The sequence below is a fragment of the Alosa alosa genome, chromosome 23, assembly GCF_017589495.1.
Source record: "Alosa alosa isolate M-15738 ecotype Scorff River chromosome 23, AALO_Geno_1.1, whole genome shotgun sequence".
In the NCBI taxonomy this organism is placed as follows: domain Eukaryota; kingdom Metazoa; phylum Chordata; class Actinopteri; order Clupeiformes; family Clupeidae; genus Alosa; species Alosa alosa.
The window spans coordinates 19,488,027-19,508,523 of NC_063211.1; the positions used below are offsets into that span (position 1 = coordinate 19,488,027).

The following is a 20,497-nucleotide window of genomic DNA, read 5'->3' on the forward strand; positions in this document are numbered from 1 at the left end:
ATATAGAACGGACAGGAGACAGCAGCAAGTGTACAGCTGAACAAATTATATAAAAATAGCATGTAGCCCAAATCAAGAAGAGCAGCCAGTGTGTGATCATAGCTTCATGTTGGTCTGACATTGACTCAAATCACCTTGGTTACCACAACTAATGGCACAGGCCCCATATAATGGAAATGTAAGAATGTTGGCCTGCCCACAGTCCAGTCAGCAGCAGAAATAGTGGGGACATTAGAATGACATTTATGGGCCATTCACCACTTTACTGTTCATGTAATAGAAGAGTTTAACTCCCCCAAGCACATATGAATCTCTTCCCTAGTACACACACACACACACACACAGATATGCACGTGCATGTACACACACACACACACACACACTCTCTCTCTCTCCTCCTCTCTCTGTCCCTCTTTCTCATACACTCTCCTCCTCTCTCTGTCTCTCTCTCTCTCTCTCACACACACACACACACACACGTAACCTTTCCATCACAGTACAAATGCCCTGCTCTGAGGAAGACAACCGAAGCGAGCCACCCAGAGAACAGATGTTCCAGATGTTCCAGTGAGGCTGAACCTACTGCGAGTGTCTGTTTCATGCAGCCTTGTATTACATGTAATATATCCTTACCTGGCCTCTTTACTGATTCTGGAGTGTTTAGCAAACAGTATAATAGGAATGTTATGTGTAGAATTGTATAATATTAAATGTGTCACTGCCAGTCATCAGACATCAGACTCTTGGATAAACCAAACAATGAATGAATAATCTATATTCAAACAAATGAAGCGCATTTATTTAGGGTGGTGTGGACTACTTGGCAGGGGGTGACTATCATCTTGACACACTGCATGTGACTGTGTGTTCCCTATCACCTTTCAGGAAGCTGTATTATTCATTGGGTCAGCTTTCGACTGGAAGGCTACAACCAAACACTCGTCCTCACTATCGCTAAAAAACTCGGCCATTGAGGATCCCCTGAGCTCGGAACATTTTTACAAACGGAGGAGCCATGTTTACCGGGCAGTCGGAATCCTAAGTCTCGCCTGCGGTCTTCACCATGTTCTCCGCGGCCACCAAGAACTTTGTGAAACAGGTGGGTGACACAGGAAGGCTGATTCCTGTGCCCAGTCTCAGCGAAGCTGACCGGTATCAGCCTCTCAGCCTGGTGACCAGGAAGAGGAAGAAGCACTTTTGGAAAAAAAACAAGTATGGCTCGACCCCATTCTCACTGAAAGACATACTTGTGGGAGAAAAGGAGATCACAGCTGGTAAGAAAAAAAAAATGCCTTGTGGAAGATTAGAGGGAGACAAAAACAAAATTGTAATAAAGTGGACATCAATAGCTCATAAGAACATAACAAGACAAGCTCACTAGACTGAAACCTTGTACTTTGACTTTGAGCTGAGAACCATTAAATATTGTCACCTGGTTACTTTCAGAATATTCCTTAATATTTGATAGTATCTAATATGTATTAAATAATTTATATTTAACCGTAAATAAACATCAATATGATTTGAAATTTAGAACAGAACAAATGCAGAACAGATGCTCTAATGAAGATAAATGTCTTGAAACTGAAAGAGTTCTTTTTGATTACACCACAAAAATGGTTGAAGATCCATCCATCCAGCTTTAGAAATCCCTCAGAATCATTTGTAGTTAAGGGGGTTAATTGCAATACACAAGACAGACACATCATGAGATCAGAGTTCAGAGAGGATGCTCTCGTGTCCTGTCAGGTGTGTCCTCCTACCAGCTCCTGAACTATGAGGACAAGTCTGATGTGGCCCTGAACGGCAGGTTGGGAAACCACCTGCTCAACGACGTGGGCTTCAACATCACTGGTTCCGACTCAGTGGCCGTTAAGGCCTCCTTTGGAGTAGTGACCAAACACGAGGTGGAGGTGCCCACTCTCCTCAGAGAGCTCAACTCAAGGTTTGTTTGGGTTTTTTAATCCCATTTGTATCACAGCAAGCTTTAATTGCATTAGGAGTAAGTAAACAAAGCTAGACACCCATGATGACAACTTTCAGAGCTGCCAAATTTTATTAAAATGTCTGGATTTTCCATTAGATTTGCATGTAAATGATGATTGTCTCACCTTCTCGCCTGCAGAAAGGTCGACCTTGACCACTGTCTCATCCGCCAATCAAAAGACAGTGGGAGAACTGTGCTGTGTGTCGTCATGGAGAGCATTCGCACCACGCGCCAGTGTTCTCTTACAGTTCACGCCGGCATGCGAGGAACCACAATGAGAGTAAGCACACAGACAGAATACACACACAAACAAACATATACTCACACAGATGGAGGAAGGGAGAGAGAGAGAGACAGAAAGAGAGGGACAGAGACAGAGAGAGAGAGAGAGAGAGAGAGAGAGAGAGAGAGAGAGGCACACACAAGCATGTACAACCATACATCTTTACAAAATCTACATAATCTCTACAAAATCTTCACCAGTGGAAAAACTTTCACAATCAAACCTATCTAAATGTTTTTCAAACAGTTTCAAATAGATGATGGACGAAATCCTAAAGGTCGTGATAAAGCCATTGTGATTCCAGCTCACACAACAATTGCATTTAGTGTCTTTGATCTGTATGTGCGACTTGATGGACGCCTTGGTGAGTATGCTAATAATTTTACTGCCAATAGAAATTGACAAGAGTGCTAAGGAAATGTATGTCTGTAAAATTATAGCATACACATTAAAAAATGATAGATAGCATACATTAGTCTTTCTGATAAGTGAACTTTTAAGGATATAGTTCACCTTAGCTTATTCTGTAAAAGAGCTGATGTGTAACAAAATCTGTGGGTCCCACAGAGCCAATATCCTTATAGACCCTTTCAACAATAAAAACAAAAACAATGCTTGAACGTTCTATTTGGGCCCCAATCTACTTCCTACATATGGAATGTTAAAAAGGAAGTCTTGTGGGGCCAACTATGATGCTGATAATGGAACTCTCTTGAAAGGGTCTATAGATCTCAATCACTGGTGTGTCACAGCTGACTCATGAAGTCTCTTATGGTAACTTATCATCCTGACTGAAGTTGCTGCAAGTCAGATCTCATTGCACTCCAAAGCATAAATTATATTGGTGTGTGTGTGTGTGTGTGTGTGTGTGTGTGTGTGTGTGTGTGTGTGTGTGTGTGTGTGTGGTCACACGTGGCTGTGCCTGTGTGTGTGTGTGTGTGTGTGTGTGTGTTGTGGTCAGACATCTGCGTAGCTCCAGAGTCCTGTGGGGGCTTTGAGCAGGGGCAGATTAGAGAGCAGCTGGGCGGTTTCATTGGCCGCTTCTCCTTTGGCCGCCTCAGGAGGTTCCTTTCCGGAATAGTCTACGGAAACCCATTCAGAGCAGGTGATCTACTAACATTTTGTTCTCATACATATTTACTCTCCCACTTCACCAGAAATGTGTGTTGGAGGAACTTGTAATAGTTTTTCTTGCTAACTTGTAATTTCTTACAAACTATTACCAGTCTTTTGAACCAAAAATGAAAAAACACAATTTCATTAACCAAAAGACTATAATCACTATTCTCCTTTTTTTAACACAATTTGAATTTGTTGAACTTTAAGAACAAAACGTTCCACACAAATTCAGTCATATATCACTGTCTGCACCAGTGATAATTTAAAAAGCCTTAGCATTGAATATCATTCACCGAAGACACTACAACTCAAACCCAACTAGCATAGAATTCTCCAGCTATATATACTAGGGGCCCTAATTTCATCGGCAGTCAATGAGCAAAATGTGTCCTGCATGAACTGAATCTATCATGTGGCCCATAGATGACAGGACATTTGAGGAGCTGACCCACTCAGACACGTTCCTGGACGACGTGGCCACGGATTACTACGAGAAGGCCGCCAGCATGACTGACCTGTCCACGGCTTACCTGCGCGAGAGCAACCACACCCGCGTCAACCTGCTCAATCATAACATCCCCAAGGGTGCCTGCGCCCTGTGCGGGATGGGCCAGCAGCGGCGCGAGACTGTCTACGGCTGCCTGGAGTGCACCAGCGGCGGGCAGAAGTACGTCCGGCTCCATGCTGTGCCGTGTTTCGACCTGTGGCACAAGACACTGCGTTGACAAAGGCCAGTGGAGTGGCAGCACTTCACTTCAGAAGGAAAAAAAGTTGGAGGAAGCGTTTGGGTTTTTTTTTTTTTACATTTTCTCGGCGGATGTTCTTGCCAAATTGAAAGGGTCTTATTATTGCTGTGGTGGTTGTGCCTGGATTTTTCCCATTTGTCCTGTTTAAGAATAACAATTTTGTAAGGCTATGCTGGATGTTTCACCAACCATCACCAATCTGTGGAGGTCTGTGGAGACCTACACATTGAATGTCTTCTTCAAGGCAGTTTTGGTTTTGGCTTTGAAATCAGTACATATTTTACTAAATGGTGTATCTTTTTTTACACATCCTGTAAAGAGACATTGCATATGTGTGAGTGTGTTTAAGCTTAAATTTGGCTTATGGCTTTGACAATGGCTTTTCATTGTCAGATTAGTGCTGGTAGGTCCTGGCAGAGTTTACTGGAGAGCACATGTAATGAAGTCCCTTTAGCTCCTCCCCAATCAACTGCCCTAGCCCATCTCCATGTCACCTGCGCAGCTCAGGCACAGCAGCTGTCATGGCCAACAGACTCAAATCACCCGTCTGAATTATTCAGGGTTATTAAAAATAAACAGGAGTATCAGGTGCTCCGGGAAATGCCTGGCCAGGAACATATGACTGACAAGCCCAGTTTACCTGGTTACCATACAACTGAAGCAGACAAGTTTTGGCCGCTGTTTGAATACTGGATACGATTTTTTTTTCTGTAAAGGAAGAAGTAAAGCTCTCATCAATCAGAGACTATTAGAGACTCACACATGCTTTTCCATCAGATAGAGCCAATGCTTACAGGTGAGAAAGATAAGTCTGCACCTGTTGACCAATGTCTTTTACTTGAAAACAAAACTTACCTCACATAATGACATCATCTTATGATAGTCAAGAGGCGGTTCTATGCAATTATGGTTCATTACAGCTTTCATTTAGAGTGCAGTGTTTCCAATGTTCTTTTTTCAAAGAGTGAAGCCTTGTACAGTGATTTACACCTCTCCACGGAAAGCAAAACACTGAAGATCTAGTTACAATTCGAGGTCCAGCAGAACACACTTACACTCAGCCAGGAAAGGCAAGTCCTTAATATTAACCTAGTCTGAGCTCAGCATGTATACTATTTTTGAACTTCTGAGGTCAGGCATCAGACAGGATGACCCTTCATCATTTCCTCAGTCAGACCACCAAAGTAGAATCTCACAAGAGACCACCAATCCAGTTCTTTACCTCTTCCTCCACCTTGTCCCTTGAATGGTCCAATGGTGCCCCCTGCTGGAGCAACACGGTCTAAACAAGAATAAGATGCCGTCATGAAAGAACAGCTCATTTAATTCAATCCAAAAACTATTTAAATAGTTTGCGAGGAGTTGTTGGGTGTGCTCAATTCTAAAACGTCTTAGCCTTCACTGTTTGTTTTAGTTGGGTGTTCTTTGGTGTCAACAAACGAAGAAAGGACAGAAGAAAAAATATCCAGACAAAGGCAGTCCTTAAAGTGTTTTTTTTTTAATGGGCATGTCCTGAATGGACAGATAAAATGTCCATGTAGTCAAATTGAAATTATCTCGAAGGACTTTATAACTAAGGCAAGGGTAAGAGGGGCAAGGAAAAACTCAAGACCCTTGGGCAAATCCTCAGCTCTTGGGGTCAGCTTTGGGTCCATCCAGATAAAGTTATAGGAACAATGAAAAGTGTGATTGTAGTCTAGCGTAGCCAGACTCAAATTCTTAACAGAATATGAGTCAGGTAACATAACATTTGTATTTAGTTATAGGGCATGTTTCAACTTATAAAGGGGAAAAACATGCCTCTGTGCTGAATTGGATAGACCCAAGGTTGGAGGGAAGAGGAAAGAACCAGAAGCAGGAAGGTTCAAAACACTTCAAATGACCATTGTACACAAGATGTACAAAAATGTTAAAGCATCAATAAAGACAGATGTGACCTTGCTGTGACCTTGCTTCGTCCAGTTCTTTATTACTTTATTACAAAAATAATGAGCAACAATCTGTACAGATCTACGCAAACACAGAAGACATACTGTGCATGTTGCACCATAAATACTTAAGATCAGCCTGTAGTGTAAAGTCTCACTGCTTTAAGTTCAGCTGCATTCTACATTCATTTTATCCTCTCATCTCTACACAGAAAAAGCACACACCAGAAGCTGATTATACTATTTACAAGCCAAAGTAGAAGTAGAAGTACAAGTACAAGTAGAAATGAGGAAACATAACGGAAATAAATAACGCTTTTCTGTCTTTAAATTAAGGGCATTTCTGGGAGGATTGCAAATATATGAGAGATGGCACACGTGACACGAGGAAGAAAAAAAAGTGTAAGATTTAATTTTAGAACTGCATGCAATCCTCTCCTATCAAGTTAAGTCTGACACATTTGCATTGAGGAGCCAAGACTTTTGTGATCAAATAAGAATGCACGTAAAAAACTTAATGAAGTTACATACAACTTTTCCATCTGACTCAAGTTTACTTACAAGGTAATTTACGTGAAATTAACGACATCCATGTCACACACAGACAGACGGACATACACACATACCATGCTGTGCCGAGCAGTAGAGAGCAGGTGCACAAACACACGCTAAAACACAGTTGATGATCTCTGCAGCCAGTGCCACAGTATGTGTGGTGGACAGATACAGATGAATTTAAGGCACTTCAGTCTAAAGACACGCATTATGGGATGACATGTACATTCAGTATGTCACTAAGGGGTGTTTAACACATTTTGATTGACACCACACACAGGCCTTACCAGAGACACACACACACACACACACATTTCTGCATCATCACAGCCAGGATACCTTATGTGGTGCACAGTCCTCTACGTCCACGTCAGTACCTATACAACCTCCTTCACTGCTTGACTGACCAAGACAAGAGACAGTAACAGGACACAGACCAGACAGCAAAGTTCATCGTTCCAGTTATTCACCACGCCATACGAGTGAAATAATACAATGAATGACTGGTTTTGTGACAAATACTTACTCTGCATTATAAGTTAATGACTCAAGCTGTGCGTCTACCTCTTCTAGGGTATGGAGCTTGTGTCAGGTTTTTTATCATGTCTACTACGTAGTGAATACAGAACCTAGTAGCGCTTTATAAATATTAAAACAATGGGAAGCTCAGGGAAGCAGGGAGGTTTAGTTGGTCCTGTTTTGGTTGAATGGGGCCTGAAGATGCCAAATGATCCTCTTCTGTCTTCCTTTTACAACAAGCGCTGGTTGAGAATCTCCCAGATCATCAGCTTTCTGAACAGCGGCATATGACACTAGGATAAAAGATGAAGACACGTCCAGTTTAGCATTATAAATAGACTATAAATAGACAGCTTTTAGTCAGACTGCCATCTATTACGCAAGTAAGCCACAGATTAATATCTGTGGCTGCAGCATAAAAACAGACCCCATCACTGATACAAAGGAGCTGCCGAGACAGAATTTTGCAAAGAAGACTGAGGTGAAATGTTTATCTATTATCAATTTTACTTCAGAAAAAAAATGTTGTATGGAATGCATGCAATGATGTGTGTACTACCCAATCAACAGAATTCTTTCAAGTGGTGATATACCTGTCTGAAGGTTAAAGGTCGTCCACGGGAAATGTAGTCAGCATATTTGCAGGCAAAGACTCCACAGTCACTGCCATTCTTTTGCTGAGGGATCTCCTACACACAGATACAAATCAATAGGTGGACATATTATGAAAATGTATTTTTTTTAATTGCATGTATTCGGGTATCCGAGTTGACTACCAATGCAAAACACGGAAATTTGCTTATGGGCTGCCTAGGTCTGGACACCTGATGTGATTCAGTGAGCGATTCAGATTGATGGTCAAAGTGACATCAAGTCTGGCAGCTTGTTGAATAAAACCACTTAAATTTTACATATCTGGACCAAGTCTCCACTCAGTACTGAAGAAAAAAAATGTTACAAAAGTTTCCTTTTATCCCACAAGCTTGGGACATGTTAGCAACATGTCAAAGCAAAGCCATTGCGCAAGGAATAGGCACAAAAACGGGCCTCTCTGAACAGATATTAAGACAGAGTTGAAAAGGGAGTTGTGGTTCTTCTTCTGTAGAAATTTTATTAAATAACATTTCAATAGCCTACCTTAGAACACAAGAGGATTGCAATATAATATATCTGTATTGTTTTATATCCTGACATAAAAAGAAAGAATACTGAATGTCTGATTTTTATGACAGCACACTTTATGCAGATTAGCCTAGGCCTACTATTTCTATTACAACTCTACCTCTTTAATTCAGCTGTCTGGTTGAAGCCTGGAAATATTGTAAACAAAGTAGCATAGTTGGCTAGCTTATCATAGTCTACTGATTGGACTGTTCAGTTTCCCCATGTGTGTTTAGGTTTCAATGTAGGCCTAATACAAGTTCTCCTTGGGACAGGCCCTTTTGGGAAACATTGGTATTGAGATGATTCGTCAACTTGAATGCAAGAGTTTTAAACAAATACATGCAGCATAATAATGATGCTAAGCGGATTTAATAGTAATTTAGCTAGTCGTCTTCTATGCGTCCTTTGGATTGTGTTGGCTGAGTCGCGGTGTCCATTGAGCGGGAGAGAGTGAGGCAAAGAGAGGGGGTTTACTTCTATACTGTTTGGAAAAGTTGAACACATAGTCTACAATGAAAGCAACAAGAGGTATGGAATTATGGACAACGTAGGCTACCGGTAAGTAAAGCAGGAGATGTATATGTTGCTTGTATGATGTATGTTGCCGTGTAAGCTGCAAAGCACTGCGTGAAACACCAGAAAGGGTGTGTCGCGGTTTTGCCTTTTCACACCGCGACACAGGTTCGTGGATATGAGTGTCGCGATTTCGGTTTCGAATCGCATACCGTTACAGCCCTAATGTTTATTATAGTTGTTTTTTTCTATGATCTGATGCAGTAGTAAGGCCAGGTGAGCTATGTACAATGTCCACCTTATCTTTGTGTGGTTTGCGTGGTTGTTTGTGGTTCTTTGTCATCACTTACAGAGGCCTTCAGACTGCTGAGAGTCCACTTGGTGACATCCAGATCTTTCCCCTTCTTCACGTTCATCTCCTCCTTCAGATACAGCCTGGGATGACACACATTCAGCTTCAGTTCATCTTCAGATCAGGGATTTCACCCAGGTTAAGCCTCATACACAAAGGCTTTATTTTTTTACGTTACGCACTATAGACCCTTTCTGCATAAACAAACATGTGAATAACTTTAAGAAAAAGTTTTAAAGTTAATTTTCAAAGTTCATTTTCATTTCAACGTGTCGACCGGAAACCCTCTAGGAACAGACTGGAAGAGTCTATAATTCCATTCCCCAAGGTATCACATGCACTCATTAATTTATGCATATTCCAGTAATGAAAACTAGATAGGGTAGCTGCAGAGTTGAGAGAGAGAGAGAGAGAGAGAGAGAGAGAGAGAGAGAGAGAGAGAGAGAGAGAGAGAGAGAGAGAGAAAGAGAGAGAAAGAAAGAAAGAAAAGAAAGAAAAAAAAGATAGAAAGAAAGAGAAAAAGAACTTGAGTGAAGAACTGAGCTTACAGTATCAGGTTGCAGATGTCATCATGCCTCTGGCCCATGGAGTCATAGGATTTCACACTTTTTGCCTTCAAGTCAACAACCTTCAGCAGAAAGAAGCAAGACAATTTATCAGCAACTCATTACCCACCACACAAACACTACTTCATTTTCATTCATTTAAAAGTGGATGCTATGACTAGCCTTCCCTTTAAGTCATCTTTACACAACAGAAAGTTGTTGACAACAGAGTTGGGTACCTTCCACATTTCAACCGATATCTTTATTGGTACTGGAATTTAGCCTCTCTCCTATGTGTATATGGAAAAAAAGGAAATCTAGCTGCACATATACAAATGTGCTACTTAGAACAATGCGGTGTTCTGGCTTATTTTCAAACTGGCACCTAGCCTGGTTAGCACGCAGACCTTCTCAGTTGTAATTTGGGAGTGGGTCTGGATAAAGGTTCATTGACTTACGACATCCAGCAGGGGCGTAACTAGCAGTGAAATTAAACTTAAATTGTTGCATTAAACTCTTACCAAATCATTTCAGAAGTGTAGCAATCTTGTAAACGAAGGTTTTAAATGCAGTTGTTTACTCAATTCCAAAAAAATAACACGTCCATGCTGGATTAGAGATTGAGTTTGCGTGCCCGTGTTTTAGGGACACTGGAAATGGGCTTCAATGGCCTCTTGGCCAGACGGACCTGCAGAGCAAATCCCAAATTTGCCAAAGGTTCGTACGGGTATTCCCCAGGCTAGCTGGCACCGGTTGATTTAACAGGAATAGGTAGTATTAATGTAGTATCAATGATATTCAGTCGGTACTATTAAGGGTATAAGGTTCAGCATCCAACTATAATTGACACCAGACATAAACATATAACAGGTAACCATCTGTAGATTCACTTTATGTGTCATTCGTGTGTGTGTGTGAGTGTGTGTGTGATCCAGCAGCTGACGATTGGACTCACAGTGAGAGACCAGTGCACTCCCAGGTGGAGTGGCACCAGGATGATGTTGTAGGTGAAGAGGTCCACTGCCTTGGTCCAGCGCCTGACGGCCGCATGGCCACCACCGTGCAGCTTGGGGAAGAAAAACGTATTGAAGGAGTAGACCTTCTGCCCACCCAGCCCCTTCTGCTCCTCACTGCGACTCATCACCAGGTTCAGGTAAAAGTTGATCACCTGAGGAGGGAAAGGGATTGGAAGGGGGAGGGAAAATGTAAGCGAGAGAAAAGAGATTGGTGGCATGCTGTTACATACGACTCATTAGTATCAAGCCCTTGAGTGCGCCTCTGCTTTTTCTACTGTAATACTCAACCTTTGGAGTTCACGCACCAGGCAAAACATTACAAACTTAAGGCGCAGCCGCCGATTCGCCATTGTACCATACAGACGTACAGCTCCTGTAAGACTACAGGGCTAACAACTCATTCATAACACTAGCTCCAAAACGTCATCAGACCAAAACAATTCAGATAAGCTTTGAAGTATTTATGGCCATTTACAACTTGCTTTTATAGTTCAGTCAATGTTGTGTTGAATTTTAATGACCAGGCCATAAATATGGTAGTGCTATAAGCACAGCACGCTCAGAAGTGAAGTTTTGATCAGCTGCTGGTTGAGCTGCTGTATATACACTTGTTCATTAGGCTGACGCTTTTATCCAAAGCGACTTACTATGTCAATTGACCTGTCGCTAAGCGCCACCCTTAGAACGCTGATGAGCCAATGACAGTCCAGCCTCAATGGGACTCGGACATCAGCTCGGAAAACTCCATAGGAAACAACAGGGAGCAGGCATAAAATGACAAATTAATGGTTATTTATGGAGTTTATTGACTCAAAAAACCTGAAGCCTTGCTCATGGGCACCACGGTGGCAGCCGGGAATTGAACCCACAACTTCTCTGGCTGCTGAATACTAACCCAGCTCCTCAGCCACTATGCTACCACTGCCTGCAGGGCATGGTGTGTGTGGCATAGCTCATTTTTGAGGTGTGTGGAGCTGGTTGAGGTGTGTGTATAGGCTCTGCAGGGCGGGGTGTGTGTGTGTGTGTGTGTGCGTACCTCATCGTTGAGCCAGGAGCCCTCCTGCAGGGTGGCCAGGTCTCTCTGGGTGATGCGCAGCTTGAATGCACTGCTAAGGACCAGGTTGGGGTCCCTCTGAGCCAGAGCAGCACTCACCTCCATCTGCATTTCCTGCCAGTCCACATACACACACACACATTCATTTTTGCCCAGAGGCCCCCTAAAACATACCTGCTGTAACACACAGCATATAAACCAATGACATTCGCTGTGAAGCTAAAGGTTTCTCAATAACAGCTACAGAAACAGAATAACATGGGGTTTTTTTTTCCTGAGCCCAGATTTCCTTCTAGAAGCATCCAAATCAGGGTATGCCCCCAAAATAACTGCCCGTCAGGAGAGTTGAGCTGACCTTGGAGAGGCGGGGGAGATCCTCATCAGCCAGCCGGGAGTCTGCCTGAGAGGCGGGCCGGCTCTGGAAACCAGGAGGAACAGGAACAGGCTGAAGTGCAGGTAGAGACGGCTCCTTGTCCTTCAGGTTGAGGCGAGCTGCCACCTCGGCAGACAGGTCCACATCCACTGGCTTGGTCTGTGAAGAAAGCCACAGACCACAGAAACAGGCATTTAGTACTGATTGAAGTTTAGCGCCAACTTTCCTCTAATTGTCTCCGGTAATCTGGTAACAGGACCAATATTTCATCTTAAAGCTGCAGTCGGAAAGATTTTTTTGATCATATTCACTGAAACCGACACTATGCTTCGACAGAACAACATAAATCAGCCGGTTTTAGAAAAAAAAAAAAACCTGCACTTCTACCTCTACCTAGAGCCTGTTATTTGTTGTGGGAGATCTGACTGTCAATCACAGTCTGGTGCGCACTGACAAGCACAAATTCGATGAGAGGGTGCTCGGTGGTAGTAGGGGAGGGGCATGAGAGTTGTAAATAGTGCTGGGCGGTATACCGGTTCACATTTTCGTTATGATATGAATTTTTAATATGCCACACCAGTGTATTTTGATTACACAACGTTTGGAACGCTGCGCCGCACAACAGTGTTTCAGACGGGACTTTTTTCACACGCACGCATGGTGCGACTGCGAGGCGTAGTGAGGGTAAACACAAAACACCTTAAGAACTTCTCAACGCGAGCGGCGGGAGAAACGCGACGCAACGGACCCACAATTCAGTGCGGCATTGGATGACGTGGGCCCATGTAAAGTGAATGGGATGCGTCTCCAGCACTGCAATGCACGCAGCTGTGTGTGGAGGCCGTTACGGAATTTTGAAAAATACCGTGATATACATTTTTGGTCATACCGCCCAGCACTAGTTGTAAACATTCAAAATTTTGAAGTCCCCTCAATCTGTCAGACTTGCCAACTGCAGCTTTAACCTATTCTGCAGGTCCTCTGCATTCTTTCAGGAACAACCTATATACTTCTTAAGACAGACAGACCTGTTCAGTTCTCTGACTCCTACTCCATATAATACAGACACTGAAGATATCAGATTCCCTTACCTTCCCCTTCCATGCTGACTGCTCCTCCACTCCTGTGCTTCTGCAATCTCCAACAGGCTTACTTAGACCCATATCCACAGTCCTGACATGGAAAACAAACAACAATTTACAGAAAAGCACATGTAGTTAAAACAGCTTTAGGGTCTAGAGGACAAAAAAAAATAATTGTTCAAGGCCTAAATAATGAAATGACCACAAAAGTATTAATGGTGTGAAGCAGTCAACCAACCACCAGCTCTATCACCGAACGAACGCTGTAGACCCTTTTGCCACCCTACAGTATATTACAATCTGACCTACATCTATATGATGCATTTAACTAAAACTGACTTTGTATTGGCCATACGTGCAAGGCAATGATATTGGACATCTTTTAATGTAATGGCAGAATAAATACAAAGTCTACGGACCCTAACAAGCACAGTTACTGTGCATTACTGTAACTATAGCTATTGTGTTGCATATGGGAACATTGGGCTGACTCAATATGAAGAGTTTGGTTCCAAAATGCTATATCCACCATTTTAATGAATTTGCATAAATCATTTTTTTTTTGCTTTCCAAGTAATTTCAATAGAACAGTAATTGGATATTGTTATTTGATATATCTTTACTCAATCAAAACAACAACTCCAATTTGATTGATATTACCTGAAATATACAATTAAATAGCACAACTTTTTAATGTTTTTAAAAAACGGAGATATAGCATTTTGGAACCAAACTCTTCCTTTCCAGTTAAGGGCTTGTGCACTGTGTTACATTAGCAAATTGTTTTTGACTAGTTATTAAATTAGCTTCAATTAGCCTTAACACTTTGGCCATCATTGATATTAGGGCCCCAAGTATGTAAGACAAACTGAACTTGTTCTACTGAACCTGTTCTTACCTGTCCTTGGTTTGTTTTCCAGACGATGGGTCCCTCCACATGGACACACTGGGGTTGGCTGGCGTGGGAGGGAGAGAGAGGACCATTTAGAATACATACAGGGTTAAAACAGAGTTGCCTTTCCATAAATCTTCACTGACAAAAATCACCATGGCGAGACAGACTAAAGTCTCCCTTATGTTACCATAGCAATTGCTTTAAGATGTTTTGAGGGTCAACACAGATAAGGATGAGAAAACAACTGAATGAAACTGATCAACAACTGATGGTAAAATATCTGGTCTGTGTCTGGCCCATGTCTGTCCCTGATCAGACCGTGTCTGAGGAGAGCAGACTCTCCACTCCTACCTCTGACAGGACCTCGCTTGGGGAGGCTCGTATCACAGGTTCTGCCAAAGACTGTCTGTTTGTGTCCATCCAGCGGAAGAGAAGTCCTTTTAACAACACAAAAGAAAGAATGCATTGTCAAATTATGTTCAAACCAAAGGCAAGGGTGCAACTGGACTACATGGCTGAATAGGAAGGGGTAGAGGGAGCTCACATCAAAGGTTTCATCTGGGCAAATGGGAGAGGCTTGCTTTTGCTGTACTTCTCCGACACCATCTCCACCAGTCTTAAGTACTGCTCCCGGTCACTTTCTTTCAGGGCCTGTAACACAAAGCAGTTAATACAGGAAAACATCTGACATCATCAACAACCACAAAGCATTCCAATACATACTCTGACACAATTTCTCTTGAAAGTCTAATTATTAAGACTTTACATTATCTCTTTAGTAATCATGGCATTTACAGCATAAACTGTAGTAATCAACTGGTATAACAAAATCTTTCCTAAGGTAATTATCTCACCTCTAACAGGGCTCTACAGTGCGCCCATTTCACTCGCACATGCGAGTAAAAATGATGCCGTGCGAGTGCAAAAAAATATTTAGGCGCACTGGTGCGAATGACTTCTAACCATGTCAATGTTTGTCTACAAAATACACCGCAACATCAAGAAACATTACTGGTGCAAACCATAGAATCCGTCGCCAAATGCAGCATAAAAACTACACCTCCATCAACGTTAGCAGTTTTCGCGTTGTGACCGCTAGTAATTAAACTTCTATCAAGTCAAAGGCTGGCAGAAAAAGCGGAAAAGTTAGACTAGCCAGCCAAGATGCAAAGATGGAAGAAATTAGTTCTTCTATCCACCGAATTCATTGGATAGAGTACCACAACAATACCACAACAACTCATCTGCAAACTTGACAAACTGGGACTCAGTACCTACCTCTGCAACTGGCTACTGGACTTCCTCTGTCAGAGGCCCCAAGCAGTGCGATGTTGGCAACAATACCTCAAGCAGCATCACACTGAGCACAGGGGCCCCAAGGCCTGGAGTGCTCAGTCCGCTGCTCTTCACCCTGCTGGCGCATGACTGCACTGCAACCTACAGCAACAATCACATAGTGAAAAATTTGCTGACGACACAACTCTGGTGGGTCTCATCACCAAGAGAGCGACGAGACTCAATACAGGTTGGAGGTCGACCATCTGACCCGCGTGGTGCAGGGACAACAACCTCCTGCTGAGCGTCAGCAAGACCAAAGAGATTGTTGTTGACTTCCGGAGAGGTCACACCCAACACCTGCCACTTACCATCCGGTGCTGTGGTGGAGAGGAAGCGAGCAGCACCAAATTCCTGGGGGTGCACATCAGTGAAGACCTCTCCTGGACCACCAACACTGCATCACTGGCTAAGAGAGCTCAGGCGCCGCCTGTACTTCCTCGCGAAACTCAGGCGAGCAAGTGCTCCACCAGCCATCATGACCACATTCTACCGGGCACCATTGAGCATCCTCTCCAGCTGTATCGCTGTGTGGGGGAAGCTGCACTGAATACAACAGGAAAAGCCCTGCAGCATAGTGAACACAGCTGGAAGGATCATTGGTGCTTCACTCCCCCTCCTGAAGGACATTTACACCACCCACCTCACCATAGAAGCGACCAAAATTGTGGTGATGCAAGTCACCCGGCTCACAATCTGTTTGATCTACTGCCCTCTGGGAAGAGGTACAGAAGCCTCGCGCTCCGCACTCTGAGACTCACCAACAGCTTCATACACCAAGCTGTAAGGATGCTGAACTCTCTCCTCCTCTCCCCCCTCCACCCTCAGCTACATAACATCCTGGACATTGGACCCACAATGGCCGCCTGCACTACTCCACCTGCACACTTGAACACTTGAACACTTGTACACTTTACAACTTGGTGTTGTTGTCCTGAAAACACAACACTTCTGCTGCTCTTACATAACTTGCACCACTATGCCACTTTCTTTATTACTTAGGTCAAACAGTATTTTATAGTATTTTACAGTATTTGCACTAGTATTTTATTGACTGTCTATGCACAATTTGGACAAAATTTTGCTGCTCTTATTTTTCATTATTATATGTGCCCTCTTATTTACTTATTTACTTACTTTTTTGTTTTACTTGAATGTTATGTTTGTCTGGGACTTAAAATTGGTCAAATATGTCTTGTCTTCACCGTGGGATAGTGAGAAACGTAATTTCGATCTCTTTGTATGTCTGGAACATGTGAAGAAATTGACAATAAAGCTGACTTTGACTTTGACTTTGACTTTGATAGAGGAGGAACAGGATGAGATTCTGAGAATGCAGTGAGAGAAGGAAAGGTAACCTAACATGCCTTTTAGCCCAGTTGACGTATTGGCTGCAATATGCAATATAGCTGTAGCGAACCCGGCACAAAAAGTAGCCTCCGTAATACTCCCATTTTATTCAAAGGTAGAACGCTACTGACAACTCCAGGCTTCCACACATGCTTGTTTGTTTACACCGAATACAAGCTGAAGTGCAAAACGAAAGTAGGCCTAACATTTGCCTACTGCCCCTATCAATGCAGATATTTCAAATAAAAACTAAAAGTATAAAACATATATCCTTGATTAGCCTATGTTGGGTTTTGTGGAAGAGAAAATTGACTGTTTTAGTAGTAGTATTAGGCAGTATGCAGTCAGATAGGTCATGGGCATATTTGGTTTAGCTATAGATGGATTCACAAATAAATAAATTAGCCTACATTTGGCAGGATACTTGATATACAAGCTAAATGCAAATATGGCAATGTATTATATTATTTTACATTAACAAAATGTAGGAAAATAGAACAGACTGAAAATAAAGTAGGCACTGATCTTTAAAATCCTGTTTCCTGTAGCCTAAATGTTGTCAGTCATTCTTAATATTCTCAATTGGTGCACTGGCATGTTTTGGGCACAGAACTGACTGTGCGCCCAAATTTTTGTCTGTGCACCTACATTTTTTAACTTGGGCGCACAAGTGCTCCTGAAAAAAAATGTTAGTGTAGAGCCCTGTCTAAGATTACCTACTATAAAATGCCAACTTTTTGTCAGATATTTCCTTGGGATACAAGACATGACTACAGATGTATGGAGTGCATCAATCTGACTCCAAACTCACCTCCTCCACAGCCAGGCAGGGCTTGTGAGGCCTGCCAGCCAGGTCTGAGGCAGGCATGAGCGGCAAGGATCGTCGCTGGGTCTTGTCCTGGGCTCCCCGAAACACCATTGCTCCACTACTGTGGAAGACAGAAGAGCCACTCAAATATACCGTAATTTCAAGACTATTACCTGAGGTTTATACAATGATTTTGCTCATTTTCTTCAGCTATGAGGTTAATACATGGGAGCGGGCTATACATGGGAATATATTCTTTTCTTCATTCTTCTTGATTCTAATTTGTATGAAACACTGTCCAGTAGTTTATACACAACGCTAATACACAGGACATTACTGTTAAAACAAAGGAGACACACACTGCACATATTGTTTAAACAATGCAGTTGGAAGAATGACAAAAGGATCTTCCACTGATGGATACATTATCAAAACCAGGTCCGATATCACTGTAAGCCTAAGAAGTTAAGGGATATTTCAGCACTGCTAAAGTAGACAGCTCCCCTTAAGAACTTCTTAAGAGCAGTGCACATGCCTTCACACTACGAGCATGTTTGAGAAACAGACGGAAAAAACAAACGAACATTAAGAAAATCAATCATAGAGAAGATGTGTAAGTGCTTAGATCCATCGCTATCAGGAAACCAGCCCCGGTCATCTTTACAGTAGGAAGGTGCATATACTTTGGAATTATAAATTCAAGCCCAGTTACCTCTCAGATTGTCAATTGCTATTTTTCAAATGTCAAAGAAAAAACGACAGTTGACCAAAATGAATAGAAGCATAATGGTTGCCACTACTTACTCTTGCTTTCTGTTCAGGGGCAAGGGGCTGTTGCCAAAGGCAGACACAGTCTTCTCTTGCCCAGTGCTGCCTCCCTCTCTCAGTTTGTCTGAAAAACACAACAAACGTGTCGGCATTTACCAAAATAGATCAGCTTGCGGAGTTTGAGCAACATAATCAAGCAATCCAAAACATGTTTTTAGAAATATATCATGAATACAGCTGTGACACAGGTTCAAAAACCTAAACAGCACAAATAAGTTCATGTATATGTATGCCAAATGTATACCGGTCGCTATATATGTACTGCATGTTACTGAGGAAAAAACTAAATTAATCAAGTTACTGCATGTGTGATGTCAGCGGCTCTTCTGTTTTGACACCACTGAGAAGAATGCTTGCAGGAAGACACTTACCCATTTTAACATTCCCATTCATGATCCACATGCTCAAGTTACTGTTTGGAATTTCATCTATTCCCGCCAGCGCAACGGGCTGCAGCTGCAAAAAAGACAACCATGTCAACAAACAAGCTTACTAACTGAGGATCCATTTATGATTTCAGTGCCACATTAGAAATGGAGGTCCAAATCATACCGGGGCTTTCTTATAGGAGCGGTGGTCATTTTGAAGGCTGGGTTTGGGGTGCCTCAGACGGAGAAAGCCAGCGACTCCAGCCAGGGTTTTCTTAACGGTGCTTAAAATTACATCTAAACACAAAGGAGGAAGCAAATTTGAGCCTTATTCCACTTCAAGAATTTAAAGATCAAATTATCAAATTAAATTTTTAGAAAAAAAAAACACACACACAGGTACTTCAACAACTAAGCTATGGATTAAATAACAATGTGATTAGACAAAGCTATGACACTTAATACCTCTTCTTGGTCTTTTGATCTCCACAGGCTCTGATGTGCCCTCGGGAGAGTGGACGCTGCAACATTGAAACATGAATTCATAGTAACAAAGAAAGATACAAAGTAGCAAACGATTTCCTCACATGGTTAAGTAACCATTCAGACATCACTACAAAATGAAATGAGTGTGCGGGTCATGTTCTGCCGACTGAAGAAGACTCAGAGTCAGCTCAGGCAAAGTTAACTAGTTAGACTACAACTTTAAGGAGTGATACAAAGAAACTAGCTCGTAGGTTTAGCAGCTACGTTAAGCCAAATTCATTATGGTCTAACTATGTTCTGTGATGCTACTAGCCTTTTGACGTTAGCTAATGATCGACAAATACCAGAATAAAGACCTTTTTGTGAAAACAGTTAGATTGTGTTATCCACAGTGATGTCTACGCACAAGCCTAGTCAAATTTGAATGATTTTGACTACTGTAGCTACAGTTAATGATATTTAGCATTCACGTGCTAACTTCTTCAACACTGAACCAAGTTTATCGTTACTATACCAACTAACGTTAATTGGCTCAATAGCTAACTAGCTAGCTAGCTAGCAGGCTAACGTAACGAAAGCTAACACACTACCCATGAGCTAACTGTCACAGGGCATACACCAGAGTAATAAATGATCCAATCTAAATAAATTATCATGTTGCCGTCTATGAAGCAAGTTTACAGACACCGACCTTTGATAATTGCGTTTCGCTGGCCTGTTATTATAATTATCCTGTCTTTGCTCGTCTGGGGTCCGCGCGGCTTCTGATACACCGCCGTTCTTAGGCCAGCTCCTTGATTTCCCTCCAGAAAAAGGCACGAAGAGCGATGATATTCCGTCAACTATCCATTCATACATCCCAGACAGCCAAAGATAAATGAACAACCTTTCGTTTGTCAGTGCCAGGTCTATTCGTGATCACAAAGGCTCCTTTACCTAGCACGAAAAATAGAACTACGACACGCCAACATGAACTCCAATGTGCTCAAGTGTTACGTCACAGGTTAGCTAATACGGGGAGCTCATGCTAGTAGCTAGAGCATTTCCAGGCGTGGGCGGTATTGCGCACCCTCATTGGTTAGTAAGTTGAAGTTGGCCTCAGACAACCCCGAAAATGCAAAAGGGCCTCAGTAGCTACACTGCAAATGGATGAGCCCCAGGTATTAACCATCCTCCAACGAACTGTAGCCT

The 20,497-nt window shown here is 42.4% G+C and overlaps 2 protein-coding genes across 7 annotated transcripts; one reads left to right on the plus strand and one right to left on the minus strand.

Annotated features, from left to right (window-relative positions):
* The first annotated feature begins 1,063 nt into the window (after positions 1–1,063).
* pjvk (pejvakin) lies at positions 1,064–4,241 on the plus strand. 2 transcript variants are annotated; one of them, XM_048235254.1, is made up of 6 exons: positions 1,064–1,274; positions 1,750–1,945; positions 2,126–2,267; positions 2,517–2,634; positions 3,232–3,375; positions 3,813–4,241. In XM_048235254.1, exons 1-6 carry the CDS (start codon positions 1,064–1,066, stop codon positions 4,112–4,114), a joined length of 1,113 nt encoding a protein of 370 aa, XP_048091211.1. In that variant the 3' UTR covers positions 4,115–4,241. The 2 variants fall into 2 exon arrangements, with proteins under 2 accessions (XP_048091211.1, XP_048091212.1); XM_048235255.1 differs by lacking the exon at positions 3,232–3,375.
* Positions 4,242–6,079: 1,838 nt separating this feature from the next.
* Positions 6,080–20,332, minus strand: senp2 (SUMO specific peptidase 2). Of its 5 annotated transcripts, XR_007192519.1 has the most exons (18): positions 19,998–20,330; positions 19,283–19,341; positions 19,005–19,117; positions 18,824–18,908; positions 18,429–18,516; positions 17,628–17,745; positions 14,676–14,782; positions 14,483–14,568; positions 14,135–14,192; positions 13,246–13,327; positions 12,137–12,313; positions 11,764–11,895; positions 10,667–10,879; positions 9,715–9,794; positions 9,165–9,249; positions 7,731–7,826; positions 7,145–7,430; positions 6,080–7,020 (listed from the first exon to the last, which is right to left on the minus strand). XR_007192519.1 is itself a non-coding variant. In XM_048235252.1 (17 exons), exons 1-17 carry the CDS (start codon positions 20,162–20,164, stop codon positions 7,368–7,370), a joined length of 1,806 nt encoding a protein of 601 aa, XP_048091209.1. In that variant the 5' UTR covers positions 20,165–20,331; the 3' UTR covers positions 6,080–7,367. The 5 variants fall into 5 exon arrangements, 4 of the variants coding, with proteins under 4 accessions (XP_048091209.1, XP_048091206.1, XP_048091207.1 ...); XM_048235252.1 differs by having other exon boundaries at positions 6,080–7,430; positions 17,628–17,742; positions 19,998–20,331; XM_048235249.1 differs by having other exon boundaries at positions 6,080–7,430.
* Positions 20,333–20,497: the final 165 nt, after the last annotated feature.